At 25.3% G+C, this 17,997-nt stretch overlaps 10 protein-coding genes across 10 annotated transcripts, besides 2 other annotated features; 4 read left to right on the top strand and 6 right to left on the bottom strand.

The window, feature by feature from the left end:
- Window positions 1-727: 727 nt before the first annotated feature.
- Window positions 728-1,177, top strand: EHI_050450 (uncharacterized protein; the record flags this gene model as incomplete). The annotated part of the gene is made up of 1 exon (XM_648443.1): window positions 728-1,177. The coding sequence occupies one exon, from the start codon at window positions 728-730 to the stop codon at window positions 1,175-1,177; it is 450 nt and encodes a 149-aa protein (XP_653535.1).
- Window positions 1,178-1,278: 101 nt separating this feature from the next.
- Window positions 1,279-2,664, bottom strand: EHI_050440 (uncharacterized protein; the record flags this gene model as incomplete). The annotated part of the gene is made up of 1 exon (XM_651487.2): window positions 1,279-2,664. The coding sequence occupies one exon, from the start codon at window positions 2,662-2,664 to the stop codon at window positions 1,279-1,281; it is 1,386 nt and encodes a 461-aa protein (XP_656579.2).
- Window positions 2,665-2,799: 135 nt separating this feature from the next.
- Window positions 2,800-3,843, bottom strand: EHI_050430 (Meiotic recombination protein DMC1, putative; the record flags this gene model as incomplete). The annotated part of the gene is made up of 1 exon (XM_651488.1): window positions 2,800-3,843. One exon carries the CDS (start codon window positions 3,841-3,843, stop codon window positions 2,800-2,802), a length of 1,044 nt encoding a protein of 347 aa, XP_656580.1.
- A 218-nt stretch (window positions 3,844-4,061) lies between these two features.
- Window positions 4,062-5,219, top strand: EHI_050420 (uncharacterized protein; the record flags this gene model as incomplete). The annotated part of the gene is made up of 1 exon (XM_648446.1): window positions 4,062-5,219. The coding sequence occupies one exon, from the start codon at window positions 4,062-4,064 to the stop codon at window positions 5,217-5,219; it is 1,158 nt and encodes a 385-aa protein (XP_653538.1).
- Window positions 5,220-6,358: 1,139 nt separating this feature from the next.
- EHI_050410 (uncharacterized protein) lies at window positions 6,359-8,635 on the bottom strand (the record flags this gene model as incomplete). Its single annotated transcript, XM_651473.1, has 1 exon — window positions 6,359-8,635. The coding sequence occupies one exon, from the start codon at window positions 8,633-8,635 to the stop codon at window positions 6,359-6,361; it is 2,277 nt and encodes a 758-aa protein (XP_656565.1).
- Window positions 8,636-8,858: 223 nt separating this feature from the next.
- Window positions 8,859-9,229, bottom strand: EHI_050400 (uncharacterized protein; the record flags this gene model as incomplete). Its single annotated transcript, XM_001913373.1, has 2 exons — window positions 8,859-9,160; window positions 9,217-9,229. 2 exons carry the CDS (start codon window positions 9,227-9,229, stop codon window positions 8,859-8,861), a joined length of 315 nt encoding a protein of 104 aa, XP_001913408.1.
- A 468-nt stretch (window positions 9,230-9,697) lies between these two features.
- EHI_050390 (uncharacterized protein) lies at window positions 9,698-10,177 on the bottom strand (the record flags this gene model as incomplete). Its single annotated transcript, XM_001913372.1, has 1 exon — window positions 9,698-10,177. The coding sequence occupies one exon, from the start codon at window positions 10,175-10,177 to the stop codon at window positions 9,698-9,700; it is 480 nt and encodes a 159-aa protein (XP_001913407.1).
- A 697-nt stretch (window positions 10,178-10,874) lies between these two features.
- On the bottom strand, window positions 10,875-12,407 carry EHI_050380 (uncharacterized protein; the record flags this gene model as incomplete). The annotated part of the gene is made up of 1 exon (XM_651474.1): window positions 10,875-12,407. One exon carries the CDS (start codon window positions 12,405-12,407, stop codon window positions 10,875-10,877), a length of 1,533 nt encoding a protein of 510 aa, XP_656566.1.
- A 522-nt stretch (window positions 12,408-12,929) lies between these two features.
- Window positions 12,930-13,520, top strand: EHI_050370 (uncharacterized protein; the record flags this gene model as incomplete). Its single annotated transcript, XM_651475.2, has 1 exon — window positions 12,930-13,520. The coding sequence occupies one exon, from the start codon at window positions 12,930-12,932 to the stop codon at window positions 13,518-13,520; it is 591 nt and encodes a 196-aa protein (XP_656567.2).
- Window positions 13,521-14,283: 763 nt separating this feature from the next.
- On the top strand, window positions 14,284-16,703 carry EHI_050360 (oxysterol binding protein, putative; the record flags this gene model as incomplete). The annotated part of the gene is made up of 2 exons (XM_651476.2): window positions 14,284-14,431; window positions 14,676-16,703. The coding sequence occupies 2 exons, from the start codon at window positions 14,284-14,286 to the stop codon at window positions 16,685-16,687; spliced, it is 2,160 nt and encodes a 719-aa protein (XP_656568.1). The 3' UTR covers window positions 16,688-16,703.
- Window positions 16,704-16,771: 68 nt separating this feature from the next.
- Window positions 16,772-17,138: a repeat region.
- Window positions 17,035-17,997: part of a repeat region that runs on past the window's edge.

Here is a 17,997-nt window from a genome sequence, read left to right as displayed (position 1 = left end):
AATTTTTTCGTTGTAAGAGTATATTTGATAGGAAAAGATATATTAAATGAAAAGAAACATAGCGATAAATTTAAATGAAATAGTTTTTACTAATCTTTACGTTATTTCCCGAATATATACTCTATTTCAAGAAGATTCAACCAATTTGTCCAATTTTTCTTGTAAATAGAATAGTTTTTACAAAAAAGTCAAAACTCCTTCGAAAATAACAAATTCTACGTTCAACTTTTTCATTTTCTTTTCATTTTATTTAAGAAAGAATAATGTATTATCTTTTTTTTTTTTTTTGGTTTCCTTCTTTCAATAATTATTATTTTCAAATTCTAAAACCACAAAATCATTTATTAAAAATAGAACATTATTGCTTTAGACTCTATTTTAAGAAATTCCTATCATCTAATAATAGTTCAAAATGAATTTCTACTTCAGTTAAAAAAATCATTCAGAAATGCCATTCATAACCATAATCCCTTTATTTTAATTTACCTAATACAAGGAATTTTCATTGAGAAGTATATTCATCTTTTAATATAGTTTATATCTTTTAAACTTGATTAATCAGAGTGTATTACAACAAAAATATCCTTTTTGAAGGGATTTTAAAAGTGTTTATTTTTCCTTCTTTTAATCAACTTTAAGTGAATTGTTCTAAAGGTAAAAATCTTTGTAATTCTATATATCAAGAAATGTCTCATTTTTTGTTTTAGTTGATCTTATTAATTTCATTATGACTTTTCTTCCTTATAATGAAGATGAAATAAATCTATTATTGAAACAACACAACCAACAAACCTTCAACTCAACAATTGAAGAACATCATCAGAAAGAATTATCATCATCACAAAATGTGGATATTCAATTAACTTATGAGAAACTCATTGATAAAGCATCATATTATCATTGTCAAATTACTGAATTAAAAGAAGTTTATCAAGGAAATTTAATGGAGAAAGAAAGTTTAGAGAAAGTCAATCAAAATCTAAACAATGATATTAATTCATTACAAAATCAAATTATTCAAATTAAACAATTATATTTTAATGAATTAATTGATAAAATAGGAGAAAGTGGGTTATCATTAGAAAATCTTCAAGAAGTATTTCTTCAACTTATTATTAAAGAAATTCCTCTCTCTTCTTGGAAAGAATATCTGATTAATCAATACTTTTCTATATAATTCTGTTTCTTTTTTTTTCAATTTCCTATGTTTTATTATTTTAATGGGTTTTAATAATAACTCAAAACAATACAAAACCAACCATAAAAAGATGTCAATATCTAATAACAATCAATATCATTAAGTGAAAGTGAATCAAATGACATTCTACTCTCTTTTAATATTTCTTCTTTTCCATTATCTTCTTGTGGCAAATCAATACCTTTACTTTTTAAACTAGAACTTTTTCTTTTTACTGGTATTTCAAATGTTGATGCAGTTTTTGTATCAACAATCTTCTCAATTACTTCCATTGCATCAATTAATCTTCTTTGAGACGTTTCATCCATTGCTCCACAATTTTGTTGAAATGCAGCAAACTCTTCTAACAATCCAAGAAGTTCTTCCCATTCTAATTGAACACGTTTAGCACATTCTTGATCAACAAATACAAATCCACAAATTACAACAGCTAAATACCCTTTCATTATTTTATCTTCTTTAGTATCCCCCAAATGCCCAAATTCTTGACAAAACTCTTCTAATAAATTACTCTTTACTAATGCAATGGCTGTTTTTTTCAATTCATAAAGTGCATTTGCAGCAATGCTTAGAAGAAGTACTCTAATATCAAACCAATCATCAGAACTAAACATATTTTGATGTATTTTAGTTAAAACATTCATTATTGGAATAGTCAAAAACGTATCTTGTGTGATTCTATTTGAATAGTTCATTATTGCAGCTAGTATTTCTGTTAATGGTTGTAGTGTGGAAGGAAGATGATTTAAACAAAGAGTAATTGGTGTCATTAAATCATCTACTACTGGTAATGGTTGTGTACTTCCTCTTGCAAGTACTGTTGTATATAATGGTAAAAATAAAAGTAAATCTTTTTCATTATCGCAATGAGGTAATTTAGGGAGAGAAACAATAACATTCATATGTGATAATATAAGAAGTGTAAGATATGGAATGACCAAAGGTAATGATGGTAAAGCAAACAATGTTTTTAATTCAGAATGAATTGAAGTTGCAATAGAAGATGGTGTTTCTGATGTTAACATTGAAAGAAGTGATGTAGATGATTCTTCAATTTTAGTAGGAATAAGTAATTGAGGAAATAATAAAGCATAATGATTTAATGGTGTTAATAAATCTATAACTGTTGGTTGATGAAGTGAAATAACAGCAAGAATAGCAACAATATATTGAGTATTCATTATTATAATATTACTTGGAGGAGTTGTTATTGGTGTTGTTAGTCTATGAAATGATGATAATAAAGTATTATAAATTGAATTTGAAGGTGGATTTAAAATAATTGAATGAAGGATTTCAGATAAAACTGTTAATGGTTGTTGAGTTGTTTGTAATGATTGAATTAATACATTTAATGAAATTTCTTGTACTTTTTTTGTTCCTTGACGTGATTTTGTTTTTGTTTGTCTTGATTTAGGAGAGACAGATGTTGATGGTTCTTTAGGTTCTTTTATTTGTTTATTCATATTAATTATTTCTATTTTCAAGTTTTTTTCTTTTCAAGATTCTACTTATTTTTCTATAAAACAAAAAAGATTCTTTCTTATCTTTCAAACCTTAATTTTATTCAATTAATAACTACAAATATTTTTTTTTCTTGATTAATCTTTAGCATCAATAATTCCACCTGTATCAATTGCAAAAGTAGCTTCTGCTTCAGGTAAATTTGGAGAGTCATATATTTTAACAATTCGTTGTTCTCCTTTTCCTTTCCTAAGATAAAGACGTGTTGTACTGGCATGTGCTATTACATGCCCACCAATTGGTTTTTTTGGATCAACAACAAACATAGCACCTCCTCCTGGATCACTCATTACTTGGTTTGTAATTACAACTGCAACATTAAACTCTTCACTAATTTTGATTAATTTATTCATCATTTTTCCTAATTTTTGTTGTCTTTCACTTAACTCTCCTCTTCCTGAAAAATCAACCCTGAACAGAGACGTTACACTATCAATAATAAGCATTCTAAAATGGTCTTCTGCCATTCTTGCTGCAACTTCAATCAACAAATCAAATTGTTGTTCATGAGTATATGCTCTAGCAATTAATATATTATCTAATACTGCTGTTTGGTCAACTCCAAATCTCTCTGCAATTTGTGCTATTCTTTCTGGTCTAAATGTTCCTTCAGTATCAATATATGCTACTTTTCCATTTCCTCCTTTTAAATGTGATGGGAGTTGAGTTGTCACTGCTAATGTATGACACAACTGAGTTTTTCCTGTTCTAAACTCTCCAAACATTTCAGTAACACTCATTGTTTCAATCCCTCCACCAAGTAATTGATCAAATTGACTACTACCTGTTGTAATTTTAATAACATTAGCTCTTCTTTCTAATGATGTTGTTGCACTTATAAATGAATGTGTAGGAAATATTTTAGAAACTGCTTCCATAATTTTATCCACTTTTGAATCAGAAAATCCACGAATAGCACATAACTCTTTATGAGTATGCATAACAACAGATTCAATAGTATTACATCCTGCACTTTTCAATTTATTAATATCTCCAACATTAATTCCTTGTTGTTGAAGAATATCAATTGAATGAAATGATGGAACTTCTTCAACTTCATCTTCTTCAATCTCTTGGACATTTTCTTCTTGTTCATTAGTTTTACTTTTCACCTCAGTCATTCAATCTGCAAATGAATTATTTCTTTCTTTATATCTCTCTTCTTCTCATATATCTCTGCCTTTTCATGTTAATTATTTCTCACCAAATCTTTATTTTTAATTAGCTATTTAATGATATTAATTTCCCATTTTTTTCAGTCTTTCATCAGGTAACTTTTTAGATAAAAAATATCTGAAAAATAAACATCATTAACTCTTATTGATTTATCTTATCCTAAATGACAAGATACTATCCTGTTCTTCGTTATAATTTACTTGGAAAAACCTTTGGGAGTGATGCTATATTCATCCCACAATCTCTTTATCAATCTTTTGCTCAAAACTCTAAGAATGAACGAATTTTCGTCACTTTAAAACCTCCTCGTTCAAATAAAATCGTCCCTGCTGTTGTTGAAGGTCCATCTCCTATTAACGTCATTTTTATTTCAGACAAACTTCTTCCTGGATATGATACGCTTAGTGTCCAATTAGTACAACTCCAAGAAGTTACATCTATCAGATTTGAGGCAATGAATATGGAATGTTGTTCATTAAAAAATATTATTGAACCACTTCAGTCTGTGTTAAAGTTTTACTCTACTCTTTATGTCAATGAACTTTTAGAAATTAATGTTTCTTCTGAAGAGGACAATTTTCATACAATCACAAAAGCTTGTGTTGTGATTAAACAATTGCAACCATCTAACATGGTTTACATATCCCAACTAATGAAAGATATCAATATTGATTATGATAATCCTTTTTTATCTAATACCTCTCCTAAACAAAGCTTTATTGAAAATGGTAGTGAAGAAGAGGAAGAAGATACTCAAAAAAGTGATACAGAGAATGTGAGTACCAAGGTTCAAACAAAAAATATTTTTAGAAACGAAAAAGTAGCTTCTCTCAATGATGAAAACCATAATGGAAAAATACAATGCCTTCTTTGTGGGTTATGGGTTTCTGAGAATAAACTCAAAATTCATCAGTCTCAATGTAAAAAATTAACTACAAAATGTCCTATTTGTAGTGCTATAACTCTGAAAGATAAACTAAATGAGCATGCCAAACTCCACTCCCTTGAAACATGTCCTCAATGCCATATCAAGTGTGAGTTATTGTCTATGGATCGTCATATAAATGGAAGTTGTGATAAAAAAGTTATTGAGTGTGAGAAATGTGGTTGGGTAATGTTCCAATCAGACAAAAAAAGTCATCAAAGTTGGTGTGATAAAACAATTGTTGATGCAGTAAATTATATTAGAAATGAAATTATAGTCAAACAATATGGAGAGCCTTCTCAACACTATGAACCACCTAATGACTTTGATAGTCCACATTCCAGCATTTTAAATTCTGTTTCAAAAAAACCTTTTATGAATTACAACTATTTCTAAAAGAATGTCTTATAGCGTTTAGTTGCCATCCATTTTATCCACAAAATATCTTAAGGCAGAATGACCCTCAATATCATTTAGATTTTGAACACTAATTTACTAAAATGTAATAATAAAAAGAAATTGGTTCTAACATTTTTTATCTTTCACTTGTCACTTCTTTTACTTTTACCTAGTCTTTAAGATATCCAATACTTGCATTTCTCATAGAAAAACAATGGAGGTGTTTTCTTTTCATATTTTAATATTCAACAAAATAACAACTCTTATTATCTATAAATCATTAATAGTGCATCTAAAATAAACTAACAAACATCAATTTATAGTTAGAAGCTCATTCTTTTAATGTCACTTCATTTAAACATGACTCTTTTATTCTTAACTAATTATAATTAACTCAATATGTTTGTAAGGTTCAATTCATTTATTCACTTCTCTAAACATTAACATTTGTCAATTTAAATTAAGTGACTTTAATAAAAACAACTTGAAATCAAAGTGTATCAAAAATCAACCAACAAATAATTAAATAGTAATGAATAAGACAAAATGAAACTTACTTAAACCTTTTTTTTTGTTTTAGGATATTTTTCAGTAATTTTTTGTTATAAAATGTCATGAAAATATAAGTAGATATTATTACTAGATATGAGGAAGAGTGTAGGTGTAAACAGTTTATTTTTCAAGTTAAAATGTTACAAATAACGCAATATAAATGTGATTAGTAAATTAAATTTTTTCAATCAAAGATAGGTAAAAATAATTTTAGTTTTATTATTTTATTATTTTGTTCTTAAATTAAAATAGATATTTCTCCATTATATTTATTTTATACAGTATAATTGTTTTATATTTCCATAATTCTGATTTAGTTTTGACGATAAGTGTATAGTTGCTTGAGAAAAACTGTAAACTGTACCATCATATATTTTAATGAATGGATTTAATATATATAGTAAATAAATATTTATGCTTAATATATTTTCTTTGCCAGATATAAGAATTAACCCTGTACGATGCAACTGGATAAGAATTTTTAAAATAACAGAACTGAAATAAAAGGAAAATAGTATCTAGAAATTTAATATAAGAAAACCATTAAAGAAAATGAATGAAAGAAATTGAAAGTTACATTTTATTTATTGTTTTTCATCATTAATACCAAAAATATCATCATTTTCTACAGTCACTGGAACAGCCAAATCACCTACCAGAGCACGAGCTTTTTGTACCATTTCAGTTAAGTAATTAATATATTCATATGCTAACTCTTTGGAAAGAATATCTGTCTTTACTAATTCTTCAATAAAATTATGAATCCAATTTGGGAGTTGTGACCTATAAGTTACTTCAATGAAACATTTGTATTTGACAAACAATGTAAAGAGTTCTAATGCATATCCATTATCATTTTGGCCACGTAAAAAATCAAAACAATAAAATGAGCCACCAAGAAGATGTACTCTTTCATCAACAGCAACCCGTAAAAATGGAAAGAAGGCTTTAGGGTCAAAATCATTTCTAATTTCGTCTAATTCAATAATATAACGAAGTTTACAAGCAAGTAGTGTTTCATTTCCAAACTTAAACCCATCTTTAATAAGACAGCAAAAATCATTGTCAGTTTGATAATTAATATGGTTACAAATGTAGTTCATAATTCTACCAACTTGTAATAATTTTGCATCAAGAAAATTATCAAAAAATGGATAAAATTGTTGTAACAGAAATAAAATAGCAATATTTCTATTCAGTTGTGAATGTTCCATTTCTAATAATTGAAAAAATTCTTGAATTTTTTCTAACCGACGATAAGCAAAATCAATTTCTTCTTTTCTTACAGTCCTGATAGAATCTTTTTCAAAAAGAGTATGGACAAATGACATATAATTAATAGAGTGATTAAAAATAATAGTTTTCATTAATGATAATTTATTTTGATCAATAAATTGTTTATCAGAATTTAATATTTGTTTGTCTTGTTCAATTAATTCTAATGTTGCATCAAAAACATTAAATTCAAAAGTCATTGCTATTTCTTCAGTAAATAATGTTTTTTCATCATATTGATTATTTAAAAGACGTTCAATTTTTAATTTTTTTGGAAAATCTCTATATTTTTCAAGAATTTCTTTTGGTACTTCTTTATATAACAAGAAATACGGTAAACCTTCAGTGAGATAAAGTCTAAATTCATCTAATATTTTACATGTTGATAATAACCTTTGAACTCGATATTTATTAGTTTCTGGGTTTCTTGAAAAAATACAAGTTGTTTTAGGTAAAAATAAATTTTCTTTTACTCCAATAGTATTTAAAAAGGAAGCATTAAAAGGACATTCAGAAAATGGTTCATACCGAGAATTAATAATAATACTATCTCCTAAAATACTAGAACATACTTGAGAGAATAAATTAAATTGAAGGTCATAAAGTATTGTTTCATAACTACCAAATTTTAGATTTAATAAAATTGTATGAAAATATACTGTACCTTTTTCATCTTTAACACAATCAATAGATACAAATTCATATCCAACATACTCATAACATTTATATGCACTAATATCATCTTCAGTGAAAATATAATATGTAAGAAATACTGTTCCCCATGAATCTTTATCTCTTTTCATAGATGCACAAACACAAAAATCTTTGTGTATACTACATCCTACAATACTCCTGCACTGTGGAACAATAAATTGTGAACTTACAAGCTCAATATTTTTATCCCATCGGTATTGTAATAAGAATCCATTTTTAGTTCCAATTGTAATAACTTTACCATCTAGTCTAAAAACATGAACATCTTCTGGTAAAATTATAAAATTCATATTATAAGGTTTTTCTCCAGTAAGTGATGTTCTTACATGAGGTGCTTTTACTGGTGTTTTAGATAATCGAATACTTTTTCTTACAATTGCTTTTTCGTCTGGTAGCAATGTCTCTCCTTGAAATGTTGGCAAAGATAAAGATATACATTGAGAAGACCCCTCAGGTAATGAAAGAACAACCCCATCAATTTTGAATGGCTCACTAAGTACTAAAAATTGTAGACCTTGAGGATATAATCCAATATTTGATAACTTTAAAGGTGGACGAAAAAGTTCGATATCGATTGTTCCACTAGTTTCACAGTTGATTACTATTAATTTTGTGTCTGCTTCTAAACCAATGAAAAGATATTTATTGAAAGATTCGACACAAACAATATTACTAGTAAATGTTTTTTGAGCAATAATGACATTATCTTGTATTGAATATAATAACATAATATTATCATTAATTAAATACATCCATTCATTTTTATTACAAAAACCTCCAAACTCTTGGCATCCAGGTTTATATTCAAGTATCTGAATTTCATTATCTTCTAATTCGACTTCGTCATATATATACTCAACCTCTTCGTTCATTATCAAATCTTCAATCTAATATTCTTTTTTAATTTTCAATTTTTCTTTATTATTTTTCTCTTTTTCTTGAAATTTTAGGGTTTTTATTAATAACTTTTTTATTTTTCTTTTATTATTATTTTTTATTAAGGAAAAAGGGGTTTTTGAGTATGTTTCAAACAATGATGATTAAAAAAAAGAGAAAAGTGAAATGAAAATGATATTAAAGAAAGTAATAAATAAATCAATTCTCCTTTTTTGAATCAAAGAAAAATAGTACACCACTCAGATGAACTTCTCCTGTACCAATGGCTTCAAAAGAAACAATTTCATTTTCAAGGAATTCTAATTTTGTTTGTATTTGATACATATTAGATTGTTCATTTAAATTACAAATAAAAGCAGATTTACCTGAGCTTGTAGTCATATGAAGTATGATATAATTTGTTCCTGTTTTTGAAGGGACTAATGCGATTGTATTAATACATAACACATTTTTATCTTTTATTTTAACTTCACAAATATTTCCACCTTTAAGAGAAAGAGCTATTTTAATAAGAAAATGTTTTTGTTAAGATAGAAATGAGATAGTTGATACAAACCATAATTGTTCATTAAAGAAAAATATACTTTGTTCTATTTAAAGTTTTCATGAAAAAAAGGAAATGTCTAAAACATAAGAAAAGATTTGTAATGAAAAAAAAAAAATAAATTTTTTATGTTATTTATTTAAATGTTCAATATTTTATTATAATAAAAAAGTAAGTCAGTTTTTTTAGGTACAGTTCATTTTTGTTGAAACAAGTTTTATTTAATTATTGTTGAATAAGATGGTTTTTTAATATTGGTTATTGTCAAAATACTTCTAAAACTTGAAATAACTTATAAAATACAATAAAAAAATAATTTATTTCAGAATAAAAAAAATTAAAGAAATATTTCTTTTCTAAATTTAAAATAAAATTTGAATTTTTTGCCTTTTTTTTTTAATTAACGTCTAAAGAACCAACAAAATAAAAGAAAATATTAAATAAAATAATACAGTATACATTCACATGAATGGGTTTTAATTGTAAAAATATTTTAAGACTTATTTTGTTGAATTACTTCAACAATTTTTTGATTAATTTGATCTAATGTTATTGTATTATTACTTTCAAAAAATATTGACATAAAATCAAATACTGGTTTTGAAAGACTATAATGTTTCTCTTGAGTCCATTTAAAAGACTCTTTTTGTAATTGTTTAATTAACGCATGATAAGATGAACGAGTGTTATTTACTTTATCTCTAATTTGAGTAGGAGTTTTATTAATTCCTAAATCATTAAATAATTCTTCTGAACATCTTTGATGAAAAGAATGTAATGACATAGTTCTTCTATCTTTTATTTGCCATTTTCTATATTTTAGCATAACATAAGTTGTCATCAAATCTCCCCACTCTCTAGTATTTCTATTTTTAATACCATCAGAACTTTCAACAGAATTAAGAATTGTTGACTCTCCAATAACAGTATAAAGTCTTGGATGAGAAGGTCTAAAAACACTTAATGATTGCATTCGAAGTGACTAAAGGAATAATAGTTCTTACCTTAAATAGTCTTATTCCTTCTAATTTTATTTCAATAGAAGTTTAGAATTTTTTTTATCCTGATTTTCTGTTTATTTTAAAGAAACATTTTTATTTTCTAACTAGATAGAGTGATTTGAATTGTGTGTTTTAAAATACTTTTACTTTAGTTTCCATTTTATGTGTGGAAATATTCTTCTCTCTGAGTCAATTATTAACTAGAAATAATGATCATTAGAAGTGCACCTTTTTTCTACTCTGAGTCTTTGTTTAATATTTTTATATAATTCCTTACTATTTAAATGTGCATTTCAGTTCAAAGGATAACTTCCATCTTTTCGTTCTTTCTGTTTATTTACTGAGTTATTTATATCAAAACGTATTTTTAAAGAGGAAAAGTGTTTGAAAAAAACACAAAACTGCTTCTAAACTATTCCACGCGTTGTTTCATAATTTTCCCTTCAACAAAAAATGATAAAATGCTCCTCTTTTATTATTTTTGGAAATTATGAAACAAATTTAGGAATTCAAATCAAATGAGAAATTGTTGAACTTTAATGCAGATTCCAAAAAAATGAGTATTTTGGATTTTTTCTTTATTTAATTTATCTCTCTTCCAAATTTGTTTGAAGATATAAAAAACTATATTTGAAACGTATTTTTTAAACTACCAATAATGAATAATAATTATTCATTTATTTTCTCTGTGAAGTAATTGTATAATGATGGATGTAAGTATAACTGAATTTCATCTTTTCTTTTTCGTAAATAAATTGAGCTTTCAACTGCTTCATTAAATGTTGAATAATGCTCTTCTTCTAATAATCGATCAATATCTTCAACAATTACTAAAACTGCACTTTTTGCTTCTTTTTCATATTCATCTATTCTGGATAATAAAATAGAACAATTGACATTCTTTTCTTTCATACGTTCAGTATTTTTCTTTAACGCTTCAGCAAATAATTTCCATGAGTTTGCAAGACCACAAACTTCTTTTAATCCTGTCATTTCTATTTTTTTCATATATTCTTCAAATTTTATAACCATTTCAAATACATAACTAACAATTAGTTCATTTGCAAATGTTCCTGCTTTTAAACAAAAGCTTACCGCCTCATTCAACGTCATCATAAATTCACCACTTCCTTTATGCAAAGGAATTGGCCATAAATCATTATCCATTTTTGCGATATATTCCACTTTTAAATCTGCACTTTCTTTTAGTGAAATATTAATATTATCACAAATATCCTTTTCTTTAAGTAATGATAATAATGAGGGATATTTTTCAATATATTTAAACAAATAACCAAGTAACATTAAAATATAAAGGCCAGGTAATTGTTTGATATCTTTTAATATTCTAAATCTAAGAATTGGAATAAATGGTGTCATTAATGAATCAAATTCAATTTTATTATCAGCTAGTTGTTGTTCAGCATTTTCAATAATTTCAATAATATAAGGAAGAACTAAATCTAAAGATGTTGGTTGATATAATTTACTATCTTCTCTTTGAAACAAATGTTGAACTTTTAAGACTGCATTTTCCATTAATGCATTAATTGAAACATCATTTAATTCTGGTTGTAATATATGAATATTTTTTAAAAATTGATAATCCCTTTTAATATTTTCCCATTCTTCTTGTTTTTCTATTTTGACAAATGGGAATTTTTTTGGTTTTAAGTAATTTATCAATCTATTTGATATAATAGAATTTGATTGATTAATATAATATTGAAAAGAAAGAATGAACTGTGAATATAAAGAGTTCATTTGTTTAGGAATTTCAATTGTTTCATTGGTTATCATTTCTTGATATTCTTTTAATGACATTAATAAATCATTCATTATTTTTGAAGTAGGTGAATTTGAACTAACAAGTGATAATTGTAATTCAACATTATGACTTATTTGCAACATTTTTTCTAGTAATTTCATTGACTTTAGTATGACTTTCTTTTCATCTAAAATTTCTTTTTCTTTTTCAATCTCGTTTTTCTTATTTACTAACTCATCATACATTTGTATCTTTTCTTTTTTTTCATTGATTTCTTGTTGTTTCTTATGATATTCTTCACTATGTAAATATTCATCTTCTTTTTGCTTTTTCATTTCAAGACCATGTTGTTTTTCTTCAAAATTATTATTAATTAATTGTTCAATTGTTTGAATTTGGTTATTAAGAATTTCGTTGCATTGTTGACTATTCATGTGTTGTCAATAATGAATTTTTATTTTTCATTTTTTCATTTTTTTATTATTTTTTATTTTTATTTTTTTTATAAACCTTAAAAATTTATTGATTGTTTCAAATTCATATAAAACATTTTTGTTCAAAACATAATTATCAATAGCAGCATTACTATAATAACAGACAAATAAATATATTAAGGACATAATCATAAAGTTTTTAAATTTAAATTTATTATAATATTGTTATACAAAAAAAAAATAATTGAAATAATTAGCATATGATTATGAGAAGATATAAATAATATCTTTAATTACGAAAATACTCTTTTATAAAAAAAACAATATTTTTAGAAAATAGTTAAAAATATCTATTTGAGAAATATTATTTTTATGTTATTAAAAAAACAAAAAAAAAATAATAAAAAATAATTAACCCAAAAATAGTCTATGTCGTTACGTTATAAGTGCATCGTCCTTGACCATGATGATACTACTGTAAATAGCACACCCAAAATTCATTATTTATCTTATCAACAGTTTATGAAAAAATATCGACCAGAAGATCAAATAATTAGTTTAGAAGAATGGTATAAAGTGTTATGGGATCATACCACAATGCAGTTACTCATTGATATTCTAAAATTAACGGATGAAGAATTAGAAAAGATTTCTTTTGAGTGGCGAGAATGTTATAAGAAATATAAACCAATAATGTTTAATGGATTTTGGGAATTTCTTGAAGAGTTTAAAAGAAGAGGAGGTATTATTTGTATATGTTCTCATGGATTAAAACAAGTGATTGAAGATTTTTATCAAAGTTATAATGAAGGGGAAATCATACCTGATTCAATTTATGGATATGATTCAAAACATCCTGAATACTGTAAACCATTTACTTTCCCAATAGAAGATATTCTACAAAAATTCCATCTTCAAAAAAAAGATATTGTTGTTATTGATGATTTGTCTTATGGATTAATTATGGCAAAAAATTCTGGAGTTGATAGTATTGGAACTGTTTATGGTGAAGGTCATGATTTAATTAAACCAAAAATTACTGCTATTAGTAAAAAGGTTGTTAGTTCAGTAGAAGAGCTAAAAAATTATATTTTATTAGATGAAAGTCATTAATTGTTTTGGTAAAATAATATTACTATTTTGTAATAAATTAGAATTTCTTGATTTATTTTATTTCATAACAATTTCCTATCAAATCACAAGAATTTATTTTATTCTAAAACTTTATGACATTTCTTAAAGTTTATGTAATTCTTTTTTTATAAAAGAAGAAATTACTTTAAATTATTTTCAATACTTTGATAAAATTGGATATTCTTTTGTGTTGGTTTATAACTTTTTTCACATCATATCTTAATATAATGATAAGATTATTACTTAGATAATTGAAAAGCTATTTTTCTTAGAAAAATTTGGTTATTGAGTTAATCTTCCTTGATAGATTTTTCTTTTTATATTCAGAGAACATTTTGTATCATTATTTCGTTTTTGTTTTATTAATTCATTAATGACTCAATATAACTTGAAAACTTTTTAGTCTTATTGTAACTTTAGTCTTTAAATTATATTTCTTGGTAGATAATTGCTTATTTTTCCTTTTATTTTCTTGTGTTTTTAAAGGTTTGAGTTCATGTTGACAATAACTTGGTATGTTAAGACAGTATAGATATTCTTAGATATTTCTTTAAAATAATTTACACCTTTACGATGAGATTAAATTTCCTTTTTATTAACCAAATTCAACAACAAATTTCTTTTTATTTTTGGATAATCCTTGTTATATATCACTTATTACTTATAGAATAACTTTGATTAAAAAAAAGAATTTCTTTTGTTTTTTGGGTCAAAGTAGTTATAACTGAATAATCCATTCAAAATGAGTCTTCAATACCAACACCCTTATTTATCATTTATGGCATTAGACCCTTCAATTAAAAAGAAAATGCCATTAACACAGATTGTGGCTATTCATGATGATTTGATTAGTAGATCAACAATTCGTGGAACATTACTTCTCAGGAATGGTTTGTTGATATTTTAATGACACATCAAAAGAAGTCTTATAAATTTAGAGTTAACCAAACAATGGTATGAATTTTATGTCATTGTCACAACCCCTTATTTATTAATTTTTGAGTCAGAAGAAGTTTGTAAACTCATCTACTAATATTCCTTCAAATTTTTTTTTGGTGAGGAATTTTTCTAAGATAAAAAAAGTAATTAATAACTGTGAATAGAAAATGAATAAAATGGAATATTATGCTATAGTAAATATTTGTGAATGTTCTATCCATGTAAGAGAATCTAAAATGCCAGGTTTTTGTTTTAAAATTGAAGCACTTAAAAAAACACTTTGTTATAAACATGGACTTAATGGAGAAACATTGTCTAAACATAATGACTTATTCCTTGTCTTTAGAAATGAAAATGTTATTAAAGGTAAAGAATGGTTTACTCAAATAGAAAATGCTATTTCTTTAGCTATAACAAAATATAAGACCCAACCAACAAGTACTGTTAGAGAACAATTTGACTCTTCTTCAAAAATTAAACCAAGTTTACCTCCTAAAACATTTGAGATGATTAAGTCAACCCCCTATATAAATGTACACTCATATAACGAAGAAGACATTAAAAAAGTTAAACCATTATCTCCATCAAGTAGTTTATCACAAATAAATGCATTAAAGACAAAACAAATAGAACAAATTCAACCTGTTCCTGAAATAAAAGACACAAAAAAACAAAAAAAAGAAGAAACACTTAAAGAAGAAAAAGGTGTTATTAATAACTCTCTTCAACAATCATTATCTCATTATGTGTTAGCACAAAATGATTTAAAAGAATTTTTTGATGCTACTGAAGAAGGTAAGTCAATTATTTGGGAATTATTGAAACAAGTTAGACCAGGAATGGACTTGAGTAGAATAACTTTTCCATCACATATTCTTGAACCACGTTCATTCTTAGTTAAAACAACTGATTATTTTGCTCATATTCAATATTTCAAACCAATAAGTGAAGAACCAGATCCTGGACTAAGAATGCTTGGTTTAGTTAAATGGTTATTAAGTGGATTTTATTTAATGCCTACTGGAATTAAAAAACCTTATAATCCAATTCTTGGAGAGACATTTAGAACTATGTGGAAACATGAAGATGGAAGTAGATCTTATTTACTTGGAGAACAAGTCAGTCACCATCCTCCAGTATCTGCATTTTATGCAACAAATAGACAACAAGGATGGATGGGAAATGGATATATTGATTTTACTACTAAATTTAATGGACTAAGTGCTTCGATTATTCTTGGAGGTAAAATTGATATTTATTTATTAAATTTTAATGAACATTATACTATGACATTCCCTGAGGCACTTGCTAGTGGATTTTTTGTTGGTCCAATGTTAATGGAAATTGCAGGTAAATCAGTATTTGAATGTAAAGAAACTGGGTATAAAGCTGAAGTAATTTTTAATCTTCGAGGTACATTCTCATCTGATAAGTATCAAACAGTAGATGCTAAGATAACTAAAAATGGGGAGGAAGTTTATAAAATATGGGGAAATTATTATAAAGAATTATTTTATTGTGGTAAAGACAAAGTAAAGAAAAGTTTATTAAAGATTGATGATATTAGGGGAAAGAGTGTACCAAGATATACCATTGATATGAATCAACAAGGTAAAATGGAAAGTGATAAATTATGGATCAAAGTTACTAACGCTATTTATAAAGGAGACCAAATAACTGCTACTGAAGAAAAATGTATCCTTGAAGAAGCTCAAAGAGAAGAAGTTAGAAAACATGAGTCAGAAGGAACTGTTCATATTCCAAAGTATTTTGTTAAAGACTCATTCCTTGGATGGAAGTATGTTGATTTCAATAATTCAAAATTTAATCCTGATAAAGAACTTGGAGATTATGAAGATGAATATCATATTAAACCATTGTTAAAAGAACAAAATGATTGTATTGGTGATGGAAAACAAGTAAAAGAAGAGCTTCTTACTTCTTCTAATGAAACTAATAATAGTGAGACATTAAAGACTGATCATCAGAGTAGTATGAATACCCAAAATTCAGGTGATGAAAAATGTAAGAAAGTAGATGAACTAAAAGAAGAGCTTAACCAAGTAGAGGCAAGAATCAAGAATATCACTTTCACCCAAAATCAAAAAACTATAGATATAATAAAACAATTAAAGAAGTTTATTGTTATATTATTATCAATAAACATCGTTTTAATAGCATTGGTACTAAAGTTACTGTTAAAGTAAACATGCTATCTCATTCATTTTATTAAAATTTATTTTATGTTGTTTATTTCTAAGTAAAATAAAAATAGGAAAAAAATTTCATATCAATAAACATCACATCAAATATATAAAAACTAATAACCAAAGAAGAAGAAATTCATATCAACCAAGAAATATAGATGATAGAAGAATGAATGAAAATAGGTATTATCTGTATTGACAGAGATACATGAATAATCACACTAATCATTACAATAACAATTATAACAATAATTATCACAACATAGATGATACAAATCGTTTCACTCATCACTTCAATTATAATCATCGTCATAAATACTTTAATAATAACTTCAATAGAAATAAACAATATCAATATAAGAAATAAAGATCATAAATAACACACAAAGAATGTATAAACAACATCAAAACTTGAATATTAAACACAGTAATAGGAGAAATGATAGAAATAATAAAAGAAAATCCAAATTGAATAATTAAAAGAATGAATAAATCATTTGGTAAGAAGATTAATTTTAATGAATTAATGGAGATAATAGAATTAAATGAAAGAAAGCACAATGTAAAGGAAGTATTTGAATGGGTAAATAATGAATTAAATGATAGATATTTAAATGAATGGAAAGAAAAGAAATGTGGTGAATATATAAGATGTGCAAATGGCACTTTCAATGATAAGAAATTAACAGTAGCCACTTGGAGGTCATTAAATATAAAAAGAAATGCATTCCTCCAAATAGTAAAAATGCAAGAAGGAGTAACTATGACAGGAAATATTAAATCTAAAATACTCCAAAATGATGATTTAAAATATTGTAAACATTGTCATAACACAATTGCATCTATTAATCATATCTTGTTATGATGTCCTGTAATGAAAAAGAATCAAATATCAAAACATGATTATGTTTGTAAACAAATATTTAAACACATATTAATTACACAATTTAATGAATTTGATTCAATTGACTTTAATAATCCTCCTAAATGTATTAATAAAATGATTATAACTTACAATAAAGATTTATTTGTTAATGACAATTCATTTCCATGCTAGAATATAAGATATATATTATCAAAATATTACAGAAAAGAAATGATATATCATAGATGTTTGCTATATGTCAAGATAATAATTTAGAATTAAATTATATTCACAAAATAAATAAGTATAAAGAATTACAAGAGAAAATAAGAAATAATAGAGAAATAAAATATGTAGAAATAATACCTGTAATATTATCAATAAATGGATTAATACATAAAGAGTCAGCAAAAAGATTAAAATCACTAAAATTACAATTAGACTT

This window comes from Entamoeba histolytica, genomic scaffold, assembly GCF_000208925.1.
Source record: "Entamoeba histolytica HM-1:IMSS scf_1104750517063 genomic scaffold, whole genome shotgun sequence".
In the NCBI taxonomy this organism is placed as follows: Eukaryota; Evosea; order Mastigamoebida; family Endamoebidae; genus Entamoeba; species Entamoeba histolytica.
The sequence above is the reverse complement of the archived record's forward strand: the minus strand, read 5'-3'. Positions and strand labels throughout refer to the sequence as shown.